At 43.1% G+C, this 16,100-nt stretch overlaps 1 protein-coding gene across 1 annotated transcript; it reads right to left on the reverse strand.

Moving 5' to 3' along the window:
- Positions 1 to 3,024: 3,024 nt before the first annotated feature.
- Positions 3,025 to 10,620, reverse strand: PCYB_032170 (dynein heavy chain; the record flags this gene model as incomplete). The annotated part of the gene is made up of 2 exons (XM_004220887.1): positions 3,025 to 9,937; positions 10,118 to 10,620. The coding sequence occupies 2 exons, from the start codon at positions 10,618 to 10,620 to the stop codon at positions 3,025 to 3,027; spliced, it is 7,416 nt and encodes a 2,471-aa protein (XP_004220935.1).
- Between the last annotated feature and the right edge of the window lie 5,480 nt (positions 10,621 to 16,100).

Below are 16,100 nucleotides of genomic sequence, written 5' to 3' on the forward strand. Positions count from 1 at the left end.
GTATCTTTTCGACTGACGCTGTGAATTTGGAGGCTAGCATGTCGTTAGCTATCATATCGCAATTCACAGCTCTCAGATCGCAAATCTCAGATAGCAAATCTCATATCGCAAATCTCATATCACAAATCTCAGCTCTCAACCCTGAACTCTCAGCCCTTCGCGGGGAAACATTTCGACAACGTCGCAATGTCATTGCATGAAATTCGCCGCTTCCGGGAGCTGCTTCGCAGAAGTGTGAGGCCTTTCAATGGGGCCCATCTGGCGAACGTGCGAATTTTACATACTCATCAGTCACCCAGTTGGAAATTATTTTTTTTTTATTTTTTTTTTTTTTTTTGCAGCATAAAACTGCGCATATTGGAACCCGTTCAACGTCGTATTTTTTTTTTTTTTTTTCTTGATCAGGAAAAAGGGAACTCATTTTGCACTGTTCATGGGAGCGATTACTTTAGTATGCTTCCACGCGGCAAGTGTTTATCAACATCTTTGATTTTTTTTTTTTTTTCTTCCACTTGGTTTGGTTTCCTTGTTATCATTTCGGCACTTATGGAGGACCTTCCCTTTTTTTTTTCCCCCACCCCGCGATTCAGCTCCATCGGTCAGGAAGTTCAACAAAAATGCCCCTCTCAAAAAAAAGGGGAATTTTCAACAAGTGAATGAGAACCTTCCCCCGAAGACTCAGCACCATGGGGATAATTTAAGAGGTACACTTTTTTAACAAATGGCAAAATGTATGCCGCCGTGCTCAGGGTTACCATTTTTGCACGAAGCAGTGAACACAACAGTACGATATAGTGTACCCCATTTGTGGGGCCTCCCCAAAATTGAAAAGGTGTGAATGAGAAGAATGTGTTTGGTGAAACAGCATTTTTGTAAAGTGTAGCGGCCCACATGGGGAACCATACAATGTATGTGTGTGTGTGGGGAGGGGGTCCTCCTTTTCGATTTTGCAGTTCGGACTGGCCAAGCAGTTCGTCTACATTGTTCACCCGTTTGACGAAATTGCCAAATCGTGCACTCATTTTTTTTTAAGGGGACGCTCACTACGAGCAGGTTTTCTTCCCTTTTTTTTTTTGTAACACCTCGAGGGGGAAAAAGGGATGCACATTTTGTCGCGCATGTAAATTTGTTCATTTTAAAATGAAGCGGTTAAGTTAGCGCTGTGGCACTGTGGCACTGTGGCGCTGCTGTACTGTGGCACTGTGACGCTGTGGTACTGCTGTACTGTGACGCCGTGGCGTGTGTAATGACCGACTGGGGAGAAAAAAGAAGAAAACTGATTATGGCACACCTCCGCAGTGTCCGAGACTCGGGACAAAAATCGTGGACGATACGAATGAATCATCCCGCGTGACGTTTTAAGTTGATCGTGTGGATAACCCGCCCACCTCCATAAGTGTTTTTGTATTTTCTCTCCTTTTTTGGTGAGCTCTTCATTTTAGTATTAACACGCCGGAAACATTTCGTTCAATCCATTTTTCCTTCCTCTCCTTGGAGTTTAGCTTTAAGTAGAATATGGGTTCGTTGTTGTTTAGGCGGTTGTCTGCGGGGGGGGGGGTGTGCACAGGTTAGTAGCACAGGTTAGCAGCACAGGTTAGTAGCACAGGTTAGTAGCACAGGTGAGTTGCACAGGTTAGTAGCACAGGTGAGTTGCATAGGTTAGTAGCATAGGTTAGTAGCACACGGGAGAACACCCCCGCGGGGGAGAGAGCCTCCCCCCCTGGCTTCGCCTACCCGTTTTGTGCATATTTTTGTATATGGGGCACTTGAAGATGTGGAAGTTGGGGGCGTGGAAGTTGGGGGAGTGGAAGTTGGGGGAGTGGAAGTTGGAGGCGTGCACGCGGCCTTTGGTGGGGACAGCGGCATGTTTGGACTGTTTGGCATGTTTGTCATTTTGGGCAGGCCTGGAGAGGGGCTTCGCCACGGGTGAGCTCTTGGTGAGGAAGTACACCTTGATGTAGGGCATGGGGCAGTAGAGGTACTTTCTTGTGGACTCCTTTATGACCATATTTGTGGCGTCAAACATGGCGCCCTCGATGAAGAGGCCGCCCACGAAGTAGCCGTCCTCCCTGATGTCTTCCTCGTTGAAGTAGGAGGAAATTTGGTACTTGAGCTTCACGTTGTTGGCGTCGATCTTCGCTTCTGTGCAAATTTTTTGCCGGATGGCCAGCATCAGGCTCTGCGAGGTGAAGTGAAGCGGCGTGGCGAAGCGTTAGCGCGAAAATGTCGCATGGCAGAGTCTCATGGGAGAGTCGCATGGAAGAGTCGCATGGGAGAGTCGCATGGGAGTGAATAGACTGTACGGTTGCAAAGCGAATGACAAAACGGACGGCAAAAGGCGCCGCTTATCAGCCGCCTATCAGCCGCTTAGCAGCCGCTTAGCAGCCGCTTGGCAGCCGCTTAACTAGTGGACCCACCCTCGGGGAGATGAAGACGGCCAAGTTGAAGACGCGGTTGTCCAAGTGGGCAATGTATCTGTTGAGGTAGGAAACCTTGAGGCTAATCAACTTAGCATAGTGAAAAATCTGCAAGTTGGTAAAAAACGAACAGGCAATCCACCTCTTCGGAACACACAAATTAGAAATAGAATTATAAGTGTCACAAATTTTCGTAAAATTCATTTTCCCCTTGACAAAGTTAATAATTTTTGTCAAATCATCATAAATGATCCTTAGCAAATTATTGTATTTGTCTGTTTCCATTTTGAGGAAGGTAATGATAGGGCACTTTAAGTTATTCACAAAAAATTCGTTTAGCTTGTTGGCATCTATGAATGGAGGAAGGAGCTGAGTTAAGATATGGATGACGGAAAAGATGTGCATTTCTGATTTGTCCTTTTTTACATTATATTCTAGCTTCTGTAAATTTTTTAAAATTTTCAAATTGTAATTTTGTAAATATAATGTATTCAGAGAGGGGTGTAAATTGAAAATAGAAAAATCAGTTATAAAATCTAAGGACTTTACATACCTTAGAAAAAGATTTTTATTTGAACTATGAGGACAGTAGTAGTAATTATTGAACTTATTTGTTTGAATAAATGACCTTTTCATTTACATATTTATTCAGGATTATGTTAAAGCATCTCTGATCCGTTACGTCTATTATGGTACCACCATAAATAATATTACCAATAAGGTAAAGCAATAGATTTATGTCTATATTTTTGTTTTTGAAAAATTTGATGATATTTTCCTTGGACAATTTTAGCTCGATGTCTGTGAACTCGTAACAGTTATTAAATCCTTTGTTTTTGAATTTGCTTCTCTCTTGGATGAGCGCGTGGAAGAAGCAGAGGCTGAAGTTCAGTTTGTTCATCAGGATGTTTTCGTTTTCGCTCCTCTTTTGGTTCTTCCTTTCGCTCCTCTTTTGGTTCTTCCGCTCGCTCCTCTTTTGGTTCTTCCGTTCGCTCCTATTTTGGTTCTTCCTTTCGCTCCTATTTTGGCTGCCTTTTTCGCCCCACTTGGCGCCAATGTCGATGATGCCTTTGCGCGGGGTTCCGCATCGGGGGGGCCGTCCACCGAGCGGGTCGGACGGTAGGCGATTCTCCTTGCCCAACTCCCCGTCATCCTCCGCGTCTTCGTCCGCTTCGTCGTCCTCTTCTTCGTCCGCTTCTTCGTCCGCTTCTTCGTCCTCTTCTTCGTCCGCTTCTTCGTCCGCTTCTTCGTCCTCTTCTTCGTCCTCTTCTTCCTCCGCTTCTTCCCCCGCTTCTCCATCCTCCTCCTCTTCTCCCTCTTCTTCTTCCTCCTCCTCTTCCTCCTCCTCCTCCTCCTGCGCGACGTTCGTATAAATGTTGAGCAGCCCCGACTTCAAATTGTGCACATTCTCGAAGGTGACCTTCACACAGAGCTTGAGGAGGTAGTCGGGGAAGGACTTGACGGAGCTGGTGCTGATCCAGATTCTGAAATCTGGGTTGGAGTACTGTATGTTGCAGGCCTCGATATATTTTTCAATCTCCAGAATGAGATGGATATTCAGGTGAGCATTCTCAATTAGTACCCAGAACCCATTTTTAATGGAATCATTTAAAATCTGTAACAAGTAGTTCTTATCATTTTTGTTATAAATTATTAGGTTGTTTTTTCCAGTAATCTTTTCACTCAGCATCATAATTTCGCTAGCTGTGCTTAACCGGTGTTCAGACAAAATGAGAATTAATTTATTCTGAGACGAGTGTTCATAGCACTTGTATAGATCCTTCGCGTAGCTCTGAGAGCCTATGTTCAAGCATGCATCTACGTAATTGTTCATGTTAAGTTTGAGAATATCAAAACGGAAAATTTTAAAAATAATTAATTTCTCAAAGTTTGTTAGGAGATGCTTTAAGTCCTTGTGCTGCAATATCGTATGGTCTGTCTTGATGCTTCTGAATAAGTGTTCATACTCGTTGAAGGCCTTTTTAAAGAAGAGAAGATATTTTTCCTTCCTGATTAGCTTCTTCACGCTCATGTACTCCTTCGCGCTTAGCCAACACAGGTTCTTCGTTTCGAAGTTGAAGGTGAATTGGGCCTCCCCGCCATTGGAGGTGCATCCGCCGTTGGAGGTACATCCGTCAGTGGTACATCCTCCAGTGGTGCATCCGCCATTGGAGATACACCCACCAGTGGCACGCCCCTCCTCTGCGGCGCCCCCCTGGATCAGCACATTCCCCTCGCAGGAATTCAAAAAGTCGTCCTTTTCGCTCCTCTTCGGGAGTAGGAGATACTCCTCCACGGTGCCTCTCACCAGATGGCTAGCACTTATCGTTGCAGTCGGTTCTCCCCTTGTCCTGTTCGAGGCGATATTCTGGGCATTATTCGAATCTTCCTCCTCTTCCTGCGAATCGCATCCGTCCGACTCGAGGCTGTGAATAGATACATCGTCTACCAGGGTCTGGAGGTCTTCCTGTTCGCTGAGCTCATCCATGTCATCGTCCGAAGTGGAGAGTTCTTCCCCTCTGCCACCATCACATGGTTCCTTCAAAATGGAAGAAGAGTCCATTACTACAGTGGTGTTGCCCAAAACCTTGTCACCATTTGACCTATCGTTCCGCTTATATTGCACCTTTCGGAAAACTTCATTTCGAATGTCATCCCCCTTAGGGTAGTCATCATACACGAAGAAGTAATAATCGTCGTAGTCTATTTCGCCCTTGTATATATTTATCATGCACACAAGGTAGAAAAAAAAAATTTGTTGATGCTTCTCAGAGAGGGTTCTCGCAATCTCGTAATGAATTTTTCTTGTAAAAATATTTAGTATATCTTTTTTTCTTTTATCAAGCAGTTTGTTCTCCTCCGATTTATCAATACTAATACTTAAGAGTTGCACGAAGGACAAAATGGAAAAATTGTACATTGGATCCAAAGTCACTAAATTATTAATGCAATGATAAATAACGGAGATATGTTCAGACATGTTCATATAGTTTTTTCTGATTTTTGTAATTTCTAACTTATTCATTTTGTACTCTTTCATTTTTTTTTTATTTTTCAAGTAAATTTTATTAGCACTCTCGAAACTGATGACGATATCATCATCACTTAGAATGTCCTCCTTGTAATTTAATATGTGTAAAATTTCTTCCTCTTGTTTTCCCATTTGCTTGTTCAGGTCATGGATTTCATGAATAAGTGCCCTTCTATTTTCATTGGTGGCTCGGAAGAGCTTGTCTATGAGGTTCGTTAGGAAGTACTCCTCCAGTATGTCTAGGTTTATGTTAAAGTCGATTATATTGAGATGGTTTTGTGTGTTATCATCGAATTGGGTGTTTCCGTAAACGATGAAGTAGATATTGAAGGCGCTGTCCACTGTGATGATTTTGTTGTTAAAGTTGACGCAGTTGTTTTGGGTCAGCGTGCCGCTCACTGGGGGTTCGCGCCCCTTAATCGGTTCATCCCCATGGGTCGCTTCGTCTGACGTTTTCACTCCCCCTGGTGCCGTCGCTTCGTCTGTTGTTTTCACTCCCCCTGGTGCCGTCGCTTCGTCTGTTGTTTTCACTCCCCCTGGTGCCGTCGCTTCGTCTGATGTTTTTTTCACCCCCTCTGATGATTTCCCCCCTTCCTCTGTTTTTATTTTTCCGCTTTCCGGGGGGGGACACTCGTCCGAAGCCGATCGGCGGTGCCGCGCAACTTGGTTGCCATTGCCACCGCCCCGCTCGCGTCCAAAGCTGAGGAGAGTTTTCCCAATTTTGTAATTAAAGAGCGCGTTGAACAGCACACTGCAGTCGTCATCGTAGTGCGTGAAAAGAATAACGTTCCCGAGCTGCATGCACCTTTCTATTTTGTCAACGAAGTTGGAGCTGTTATTTCGCAGGATCTCCACGTCCCTCTTCTTATGATACATTTTTTTTAAAAAATTGGTGACAATGAAATGCGGGTCTATGAGCAGGTTATACTTAATGCTGTTATTCATGATGACGATGTTTTCGAAGTAGAACCTGCTGTTTGTCAGTCCATAGGAGACCCACTTCTCTATGTTAATTTTGGACTCCAAGAAGCTATAAATGGAAATATCTTTGGTATATTTAATGTTGTGTCTGTTTAGAATTGCCTGCACTTTTAATTTAATAACCTTTCTGTATTCGTATGAAAAGTAGGACATGTAGTTTATGAGAGATGACACGATGATGCAGTCTCCGATGAGTAGATCTCTTTTTTTTTTTAAGTTTTTTTTGTTATTCCATTTTATTTCTTGCTCGAGAAGACAGGAGAGGATCATTTTGGATCTTTGAATTTTCTGTTTTATGTTTTCTATTTTGTCAACTAGTTGTTTCTGCTTTACGGTAATTTCCTCCTTCTCCTTTTCGATAGTACACAGATTATTGTTGACGATGCTTAGTTCTTCTTTGCATGCATCCAGGTAGCTAAGCTCTTTGTTTATTTCGTTTTCTAAAGTCATCACTTCTTCCTTCTTTGGTTTCAACTCCTTGTTAATGATGAAGTAGTGGTAAATAGCGAGGATCCATTGGCACATAGTTTCGCATGCCTTAGATGCCTTTCTCACAAACTTGGGGTTAAAATTTTTATTCTTAATAAGTGGCGTAATTTTTGTGATCATTTCTTCTTCAATTAAATTTTTATCGTAATTCTTCAAGTTATCCAGAAACACTTTAGAGTCTCTAAAAATCGTTTTCTGTGCTAAGATCCAATAGTTGAGTGTTTTGGGTCTGATTAATTTTCCTTGCAGATATTTTTCGTCTTCCTTTAAAAATGTTAAGATGCACTGCATGACCATGACGACAATTGATGGTGGGTTCACAAAGGCTTTTAACTCTCTGAGGTGCTCTACTTTTAATTTGTTTAAATTGTTTAGGGAATCATTAAGGAGAGCAAAACTTTTGGTTATTTCTTCGTTCACTTCGTTTTTTAAATGGGTTATGTTTTTTATCTTTGTCTTCATTTCGCATTCTTTTTTTTTTATTTCCGTTTGTTTGATGTATGCTTCCTTGGACTCTCTCTCCATTTGGTTTACCTTTTTTTTCATTTCTATGTTTGTGCTGTTCAGTACTGGTTGCATGTTGAGTAGGTAGTTCTTCATTGTTTTTATGTCCTGCTCACATTTGTGTAGTTTGTTGAGCGCCTTTCTGTATAGATCGATATTCATGTCGAATTCTTTCCGCTTCACGTTGTAAAAGTGGTCGAAGTAGTGGAGGAAGTGGACATACTTGTTCGAATTCACACACACGTGCACCTGCTTCTCCTCCTGGTACTTCTTCGCCAGGTGAATCACTTCCTTGTGGATTCGGATGAACACCTTTTCGTTGACGACTCCTTCCAGGCACTTGAGGTCCTGGTCCGGGTTCACCACCTCGAGGTCGATGGAGGGCAGCGCCCGCGGGGGCACGACGCAGCCGGGGGTGGCAGCGGCGGGGGTAGCGGCGGGGGCGGTGGTAGCGGTAGAGGAAGTGGGGTCGTCTATAGTCTTAACCGGGTCGTCTATAGCCTTAACCGGGTCGTCTATAGTCTTAACCGAGTCGTTTATAGCCTTAATCGGGTCTTCTATAGCCTTAACCGGGTCTTCTATCGCCTTAACCGGGTCGTCCACACCCCCGGTGGGCTTCTCCACACCCATGGCGGGCTTCTCCACCCGGTTGGCCTCCGCGTCTCTGAAGAAATCCTTTGTGATGACGTGCAGACCCTCGTTGTTGTCCTCCTCGAAGTAGATGATTCGAGAATTCTTGAGGATGTAGGGAAACTTGAGGATGGCGTCTGAGCTGCTGGCCGAAATGTTAAGACTCACGTGAAAGCACTTCCGAATGGTTTTCTTGTAAATGCTATAAATATTGCTTAAGTTCCTAACCACATGCTCCTCCTCGCATTTATTCTTACACTCACTGTATATCTTCTTTAAATTATCCTCATTGTAGAGGAGGTAGCTATCTCCATAGTTATAAATGTTGTTTAAATTTTCGAGGACAAAATCGAGACTGCTATTTTCATCATTGAGATAGTAAACACACTGTTTTTCATAAATTCCACAATCGAAGAGACATCTCTTAATTTCTTCTACAAATTGAGAAGCCTTACTATTTTTATTCAGTTCAGATACTACGAGCGCCTTGTTAATTATAAATGCGCATATTTTGTTGACTTTCTTTTTCACAGCATCATTGATACCGATACAGAGTATGTGTGAATTTTCAGTCATAAACGTTTTGGTTATTTTGCAAATATAAATAAGGACATTATCGAAGAGGATAATATTAATTTTTTCGCTGTTGCTGTATTCTGATATATATCCATACACACAATTGTAGAGGTCGTTAAAATCGGAGACCTGTTCATATACATTTTGATACAAATTCAAAAAGTTACAAAAAAGGAGACCATTGTCATACTGACTGACAACCTTTTCATATTCCTCCTGAGGGAAGTATTTTCTAAAATTTGTCTTAATAATTTGTTCACATTTTTTTTTAGCATTTTTGGAAAAAAAACTTTCTGCATAAAGGGCCTTATTTTCGTACAAAAAATATAGCAACATTTGTTCCTTCCGAATGTTAATATTTTTAGACAAATAATTTACACATTTGTATATATCCCTCATGTTATTTATATTAAAAGAGTGTAAAAAAATTTCCTTTCCCTCTCGATCTTCTTCTACATTGTACAGGTAGTAATTGTGTTTCATTCCTTTAACTCCTTTGTAGATATCGATCTGCATCTCTACCAAGTAGCTAGCCAAACTTTTTATATTAATATCATAAATGCTAAACATACTTTTCAGGCTGCAAAAAAATATATCAAAAAGTTCTTTATACTTATAATTATTGTAATACATAATATTAAAATTGTTGTACAGTCTTGCACTATGCGTTGTGTTCGTGTACGCGTTGTTCATCGTGGCTAGACAGGTCAAGTCTTCAATATATTTCACTCCTAAATTTTGATCTATAAAAAATTTATAATTAAAGAGCATACGTAAAAATTCATGGGAGGATAAGTAATGACTCCTCTTTATGGAACCCACTTCCGTTTCTATGTTTATGTCATCAATATAAAAAATGCAGATCCTGTTATTCGTCGTGCCATAAAAGTTGCTCCTCCGTTTGGTTAACTTCGACTCGATGTAATTCCTCACATGGTTACTCGTGGTACTATACGAGAAGTAAAAATCGACTGTAAAAAATTTATCCTTTGACATCACCTTGTTTAGGTAATAATCCACAGTAAGCGTTTTCCCTATGTTACTACAACCAGATATGATAACGCTCTTTTTATTTTTCATGAAGATGTCAATGTTGTAAAGCATCGACAAGTGTTTCTTCTGTTTTATCATGAGGTCTGTATTGGTGAGGCACTCGTCCATGAGGCTGAATTTGTTCTCTTTGTTGTTTAGGTGGCTCATGACGTTCTTTTCGTATTTGAAGTAGAAGTCGAACAGGTTTATCCTCAGCTGCGCTTCTGGGTGGGTGGCGGCGGTTCTTCTCTCCTTGGGGGGCTCATCCAGGTGGGCGCTGTGCAAGGAGGTGGAGGGCGAAGCGCTGCTGCGCCGCGGGCGGGGTCCATCGCCACTTTGCATAGCGCCGCGTTCTCTACCACCGTTTTGTCTACCACCTTGTTCTCTACCACCGCTTCGTTTACCACCACTTCGTTTACCCCCTCTTCGCCCGCCGCGCCCCTCCGCCAAGCCGTACACATCGTTGTAGTAACTCACGCTTTGCAGCACGTCGTCCACGCTACCCGGGGCGTGCTCGTTAAGGTACTTCTTCCTCTTGCGCCCGCCCCGCCGCTTCAAGTACCTCTCGTCGTTGCTCGAGTTCGAGTCGGAGCTGCAGTTCCCGTAGCACTTGCCAAAGAGCCACCCGTGCTCGCCCTCCCCCAGACGCGGGTCGTAGCTCTTGAACAGATTCCTGCACTTGCGAGTGGTGCGCAGGTAGTAGTCGTACATGCTGTTAATGTTTTCGTAGTGACGCTCTATGGGCTCGTTCCGCTCGTTGTAAATGTCGATGTCGATGTCGGAGGGGGCCTCGCTGCTGAGGGATCGGCAGTCACTTGAGTCATCGCTGCTGTGGGAGCTGCCAACATCATCCGCGTTGGTGCTGATAAGGGGGGTAGTATCCTCCTCCGCCTCTTGCCTGGCTGCCCCTCCCATGTGGGGGGTCTCCTCCTCCGGCTCTTTCCTGGCTGCTCCTCTCATGTGGGGGGTCTCCGCCTCTTGCCTGGCCACCCCGCTGAGCGAACTAGCTAAAATGCTGTCCGTATCGGGGGGGTCCATATCGGGGGGGTCCATATCGGGGGGTCCATATCGGGGGGGTCCGCACCGGGGGTGTTCGGCGCGGCGGGCCCGCTGCCCTCTCTGAACTGGCGAACATCTATCAGTCTCCCGTCGAGTGTCTCAAAAGTTAACTTCAAATTATGCCTCACAATTTGCTTGCAAAGGAAATCGTTAAAGATTTTTCGACCCCTTTTGTACGTATTAGAACCCACACTCCAAATCAAAGAATACACAAAGATAGATGTGATGTATTTCTGGTAACTCTCATTCTTACTGGAATCATTAATCTCGAATGAGCAGTAGGAAAACAAACTATCAAGACATTTAATAAAAGAAATGCAATAGTAGTACTCATTAAATGTATACACAAATAAATTATTGATACTGATGAAGAGGAGGGACTTGTAAAAAAAAACAATAAATAAATTTATCAAAATGTGCTTGTGAATGGAATCGAAATTCGTTGTCAGTGAGTTTACATACGAACAGATGTACGAGGCGATATCCAAATCGTAATTATTTAAAATGATAAGTCCGCATCTGCTTACTGTGGCCATGGTGATGTCTTTCAAGTCGTATGTCTCCATTATAAAACGAGTATGATCATAAATTGGGATTATGTCACATTTAGACAAGCACAAAATTTTTGATTCGTCTAAAACGGAGTTCAGATTTTCTATCCACAAGGAATGCAAATAACAATCAAAGTAAATAATGTTAAGGTAGTCACTCCTATTGAAGGTAGAGTTTATCTCGATTATTTTTTTTGTTAATATTCCATGAACCCATTTATTTGAAACCTCTTCATAGAAACCAAGCATATCCATCTCTCGTACGATGTTGGCATTTATAACATAGTCATTAATTTTTCTTTTTATTATCTCCCTATCGTTGATGGTGTTGATGGTTCTACATAAGATTTTATATGATGTCGTTTTGGAGAGTGGGTATGAGAGGAAGAGAATGCCCGTGTGAAATTTTATCATGTTGTAAAGCTGAATAAGTTTGCTGACATATCTGTCTGTACCTACGTAATTCAACTCGAGCATTTTTTTTTTTAACATTTTCTTCAGGTAATCTTCCACGATTTCTTTTTTGCTTAGAAATAGTTTGCTGCCTTGATGATTTTTTTCCTTCTTTGGTCCCTTTCCTTCATCGGGTAATACCTCCACGCCGCTCCTGCATTGATGGGAGTCTTCTTTTGGCGTCATCTTGATGCCGCTCTTTGGGTAACTGCGGCTGTCCTTTTTGCACATGCGGGTGGGGGCGGCCATTTCAGAATCGCCCACTGCGCGGTTTTTCGTGCTGCCTTTCGCGTGGCCTTTCTTGCGGCTTTCCGTGCTGTCTCCTGAGGCGTCCCCAAAGTGGGGCTGCTCCCCCTGCCCCTCGCGCTTATCACCGTCACCGTGTTGGTTGGTGCCATCGTGCTGGTCGGCGCCATCCTGTTGGTCGACGTCATCCTGTTGATCTGCATCATCGCGGTTTTCGCCGCCCTCTCTGCCGCCTGTGCCGTCTTCCCCCCCCGGCTCGCTCATCATATTGCAGTAAAAACTTTTCAAGTACATGAGAATACTATTGTCGTTGTTCCTCTTGCTGGACAGGATGCACTTCAAATCAATGGCTCCGCAGGTCTTGCCGGACGGGTTTAGCGACTGGTTGTAGGCATACAGCTCATAGAAGATATTCTTCATAATGGTGAGGAAGATATAAATATCGTTTCGGACGATAGACGGCATTATACACTCGATAATAGCAATGAACAGAAATTTATACTCGTAAAAAATATTTTTGTTATGATTGTTGTTGTCCTTGTCAACGATAATTTTCCCCATGACGTAGGTTATTTTCTTCACAGTTCTGAGGTCATATTTGTAATGTTTTTGTGGACTTAAATTATGCTCGCACAGTTCGAAGAGGAGGATAATTTTTTTCGACAACACCTTACTGTATTTGTATCCCTTGGAGTATAGCATCACCTCCACGATGGTGAAGAAATCGGGCTTAATGAAGTTGAAAAAACGGAACAGGGCCTTGATGTTATTTGGCAGTGCACTCCTGCCTTTGTAAAATGGATTTATGATAATAAAAATGTTGAACTCTTCGTTAATTTTTATGTACTTCCCTTCGAAGAAAAGCATGTTTTTTTTGCTCACGTGGGTGTTCGCAGCAAGGTGGCTTCCTCCAGTTAGGTGGGTGTTCGCAGCAAGGTGGCTTCCTCCAGTTGGGTGGATGTTCGCAGCAAGGTGGCTTCCCCCCCCGAGTGGTGCCCCCTGTTGGGGTATGTACCCACCAGTGTGTCCTTCCCTGGGGTATTCTTCCCCTACCTCGTCGGTAGTATCCCTCCCTACGTCACTACCCCCTGGGTGTCCAATCTGTGCGAAGCTCCCACCACGATTGACGCCGCTCCGAGTGAACTTCCTCGACTTGGCACTGAACAAATTACACAGCTGCTGCGCCAGCACACTGAGAGCCTCTATAGTTATTCTGTTAAATTCATCAAAGCAAAAAAATATACCATTAGTGGCAATTCCAAAGAATAAATTTTTGAGGAAGTCAAAGTTGATATTACAACTGCAGTTGTAGACAAAGTAGAACTTTCCCACGAATTTAGAAAAATATTTTGTAGTCTCTGTTTTCCCTGTGCCAGCCAAACCCACAGAACATACACCCAGCTTCGAGCTATATGAGTGTAGAATCGATATGAAGTATTTATTTATCAAGCTGGTGAGTATAATTTTATTATCGTTGTGGATGTACTCGTAACCATATATATAAGACTCGTTCAAATATTTTATGTACAAATTTTTGTTGTAGTAGAAATACTTGAGTTGTATTAACCAATTGAAGTTATTAACATCATTGACTTTTTTTTTTATTAACTCCTCTACTATGTCTCTGTTATGAACTAGCGATATGATCAGGGTGTGTAGGAGGACGCTCTTTTTCTTGTCCACTTTGTTAATTATGTTAATGTATTCGTATAGTTCTTCATTCAGGATTTTTTTGTACTTGCTCAGGTTGTTGTATTTTAGGAATAGTTCTACGAGGTTTGACCAGAACAGGTTCTTTATGATTAGTACGAACTGGCTGTTCTTGTTCAGGGAGAAGAGGACCTTTTTGTTCACCGACGGGAGTATGTCGGATGAGGGGGCCTGCGCGGCAGGGGGCTTATCAAGCGGCGCACCCCCATTGTGGGTAACCCTTCCATCGTGCAGGTCTCTCCCGCTGTGGGCAACTCCCCCGTCCCGCGGCTTCCCCCCTGCGCAATCCCCCTCATCGACCATGCTCCCGCTGGACGAAAAACTGCTCGCGGAGTCGACCGAGTCGTAGTCATACGACTTACACTGAGAGTAACTCTTAATGTCATTGTTGCTCTTGAGAAAATCATCCTCCTTTATGTCTATCAAATTTTTATACTCCAAAATGTTGTCATAAATCTGCTTCTTCACACTGAAGAACATCTCCTTCTCCACCTCCACGAGGATTTCCGTGATCTCTTTTTTTTCAATTTGAATTTCATTGCACAGTAGCAGCTGCTCTCCCCTCTGGGACTGAAATGCCACGATGTGCCCATTGACTATCACCAGCTTGTAAATGCTATTAAAAATCTTAAATAGGTACGTGTTTATTTGGTCATTGATATTTGAGGAGATCAAGTTGATCAGATCGTCTGTGCTCAGGAAGTAGAAGCGGTTGAAGATTTCCCTTTTCAGGTCTAGGTATTCGTTGATGCTCTTCAGGAGTAGGTTCAGATTGTTGTACAGCTCGGCTAGCTTCTCCTTGGTGTCCTTCCTGGCGCAGAACTTCTCCAGCTTCTTGTCTTCCTCGATGAGCTTGCACAGGTTCAGGAAGTTGCTGTAGATGAGCTTGTACCTGCGCCGCCAGGGGAAGGAGTGAGAAAGTGCGAAAGTGAAAAGGGGAAGAAGTGCGAACGTGAAAAGGGGAAGAAGTGAAAAAGTGAAAACATAACAACAAAATTTCACTTAGCAACAAAATTGCAGTTAGCAACAAAACAACCGGGCGCACTGCCTCCATCGCAGCGCCGCCCGCGCGAGCCCCTCGAGGTGCCCACTTTTTGGACTCGTTCGCCAGCTGCTTCGAAATGTCCGTGAGCACGAAGATCCGACTCAGGTACAGAAACAAATTCTGACTCTTCTTCAACGTGTGGATGATGTTGTTCGCGTTCATCATCATGTTCTGGTTGTTAATTATATCGATATGATAAATCTCGTAAATATTTATTATGAGCAAATTTTGATTCATCACCAGGTTCTCCTCAATCTTGGTTAAAATTTCGTTCATGTTGGAGATGATCCAGATTTTGTTATTCTCCTCTTGCTTCATTTGGAACTCGATTTTGTTGAAGTTGTTTTTTATCTTACCCAAAAACTGATGAAAAAAAAGGGAGCAGTAGCGCCACCCCCAAGAAAAAATGGTTTACCCCTAAATGTGTATTTGTACAAACGACAACGGTGAAATGCCCGAGTCTCCTATTAGACGGGGCAAAAGTGGAGCACTTCTCCCCTTTTTGTGATACCCTCACGGTTCCCCATTTGGATATGCACTTTTCGCGCCTTACCTTCTCGATGGCATTCTCTTTATTGGCCTTCTCACAAATGTTAATGATGCTGGTTATTTTGTTGTTTATGTTCAGCTTGAGGAGCTCGTTAAATGTGATCGTGTTGAAGTCGATGTTATTCTTGTCATCGATGATTTTGGCTATCTGCGTGGTGGAAGGATGCACACATGAGTGTGTGAGTAAGCAGTGTGTAGGGGAGGTCTTCACGCTATTGTGCTATGCGTGCCTTCCTGACGCGGAGTGTATACCCCTCATGGACCCCGCAAGGTGTTCGTGTGTGTACCTGCTCCTTGTGCCTCTCCTTTATGCTCGGCTTCCTCAACGAAATTAACAGAGAGACGTATGAATTGAAGAAGGTCAGCTTCTCGTTCATCTTCTTGATTAGCCCATTCTTATTTTTGTAGTACTCATTGGCGTGCTTGTTAATTTTGTTCATATTTTTCAAGATCAAGTTAAAATCGTCTTCTATTTTTTTGTGGTTGAGGGAGTTTATTTTTTTGTCGAATCGCTCGTCCATCGACTTTATGCTTTTGTATATGAGCCAAAAGGTGTAGTACAGGTTTAGTTCCTGCGCAGGTGAAGAGGGGGTTACAATCGGAGTTTCACATTAATATGATGTGACTTTTTATGGAAGGTTAATCTAATAAGGTGCAACAATATCTGCCGCTTCATTCGAACTACGTAGGAGACGCGCTTCGGGGTAGACGGTCTCCCCTCCCCTCTTCTGCCTCACATTTTGAATCTTTGGAAGGATCGAGAAATCGGATATTTCAATGTTGAAGAGTTTTTCCCTGTAATTGATTTCCTTGGACTCCTTGATGAG

This window comes from Plasmodium cynomolgi, chromosome 3 (assembly GCF_000321355.1).
Source record: "Plasmodium cynomolgi strain B DNA, chromosome 3, whole genome shotgun sequence".
Classification (NCBI taxonomy): Eukaryota; Apicomplexa; class Aconoidasida; order Haemosporida; family Plasmodiidae; genus Plasmodium; species Plasmodium cynomolgi.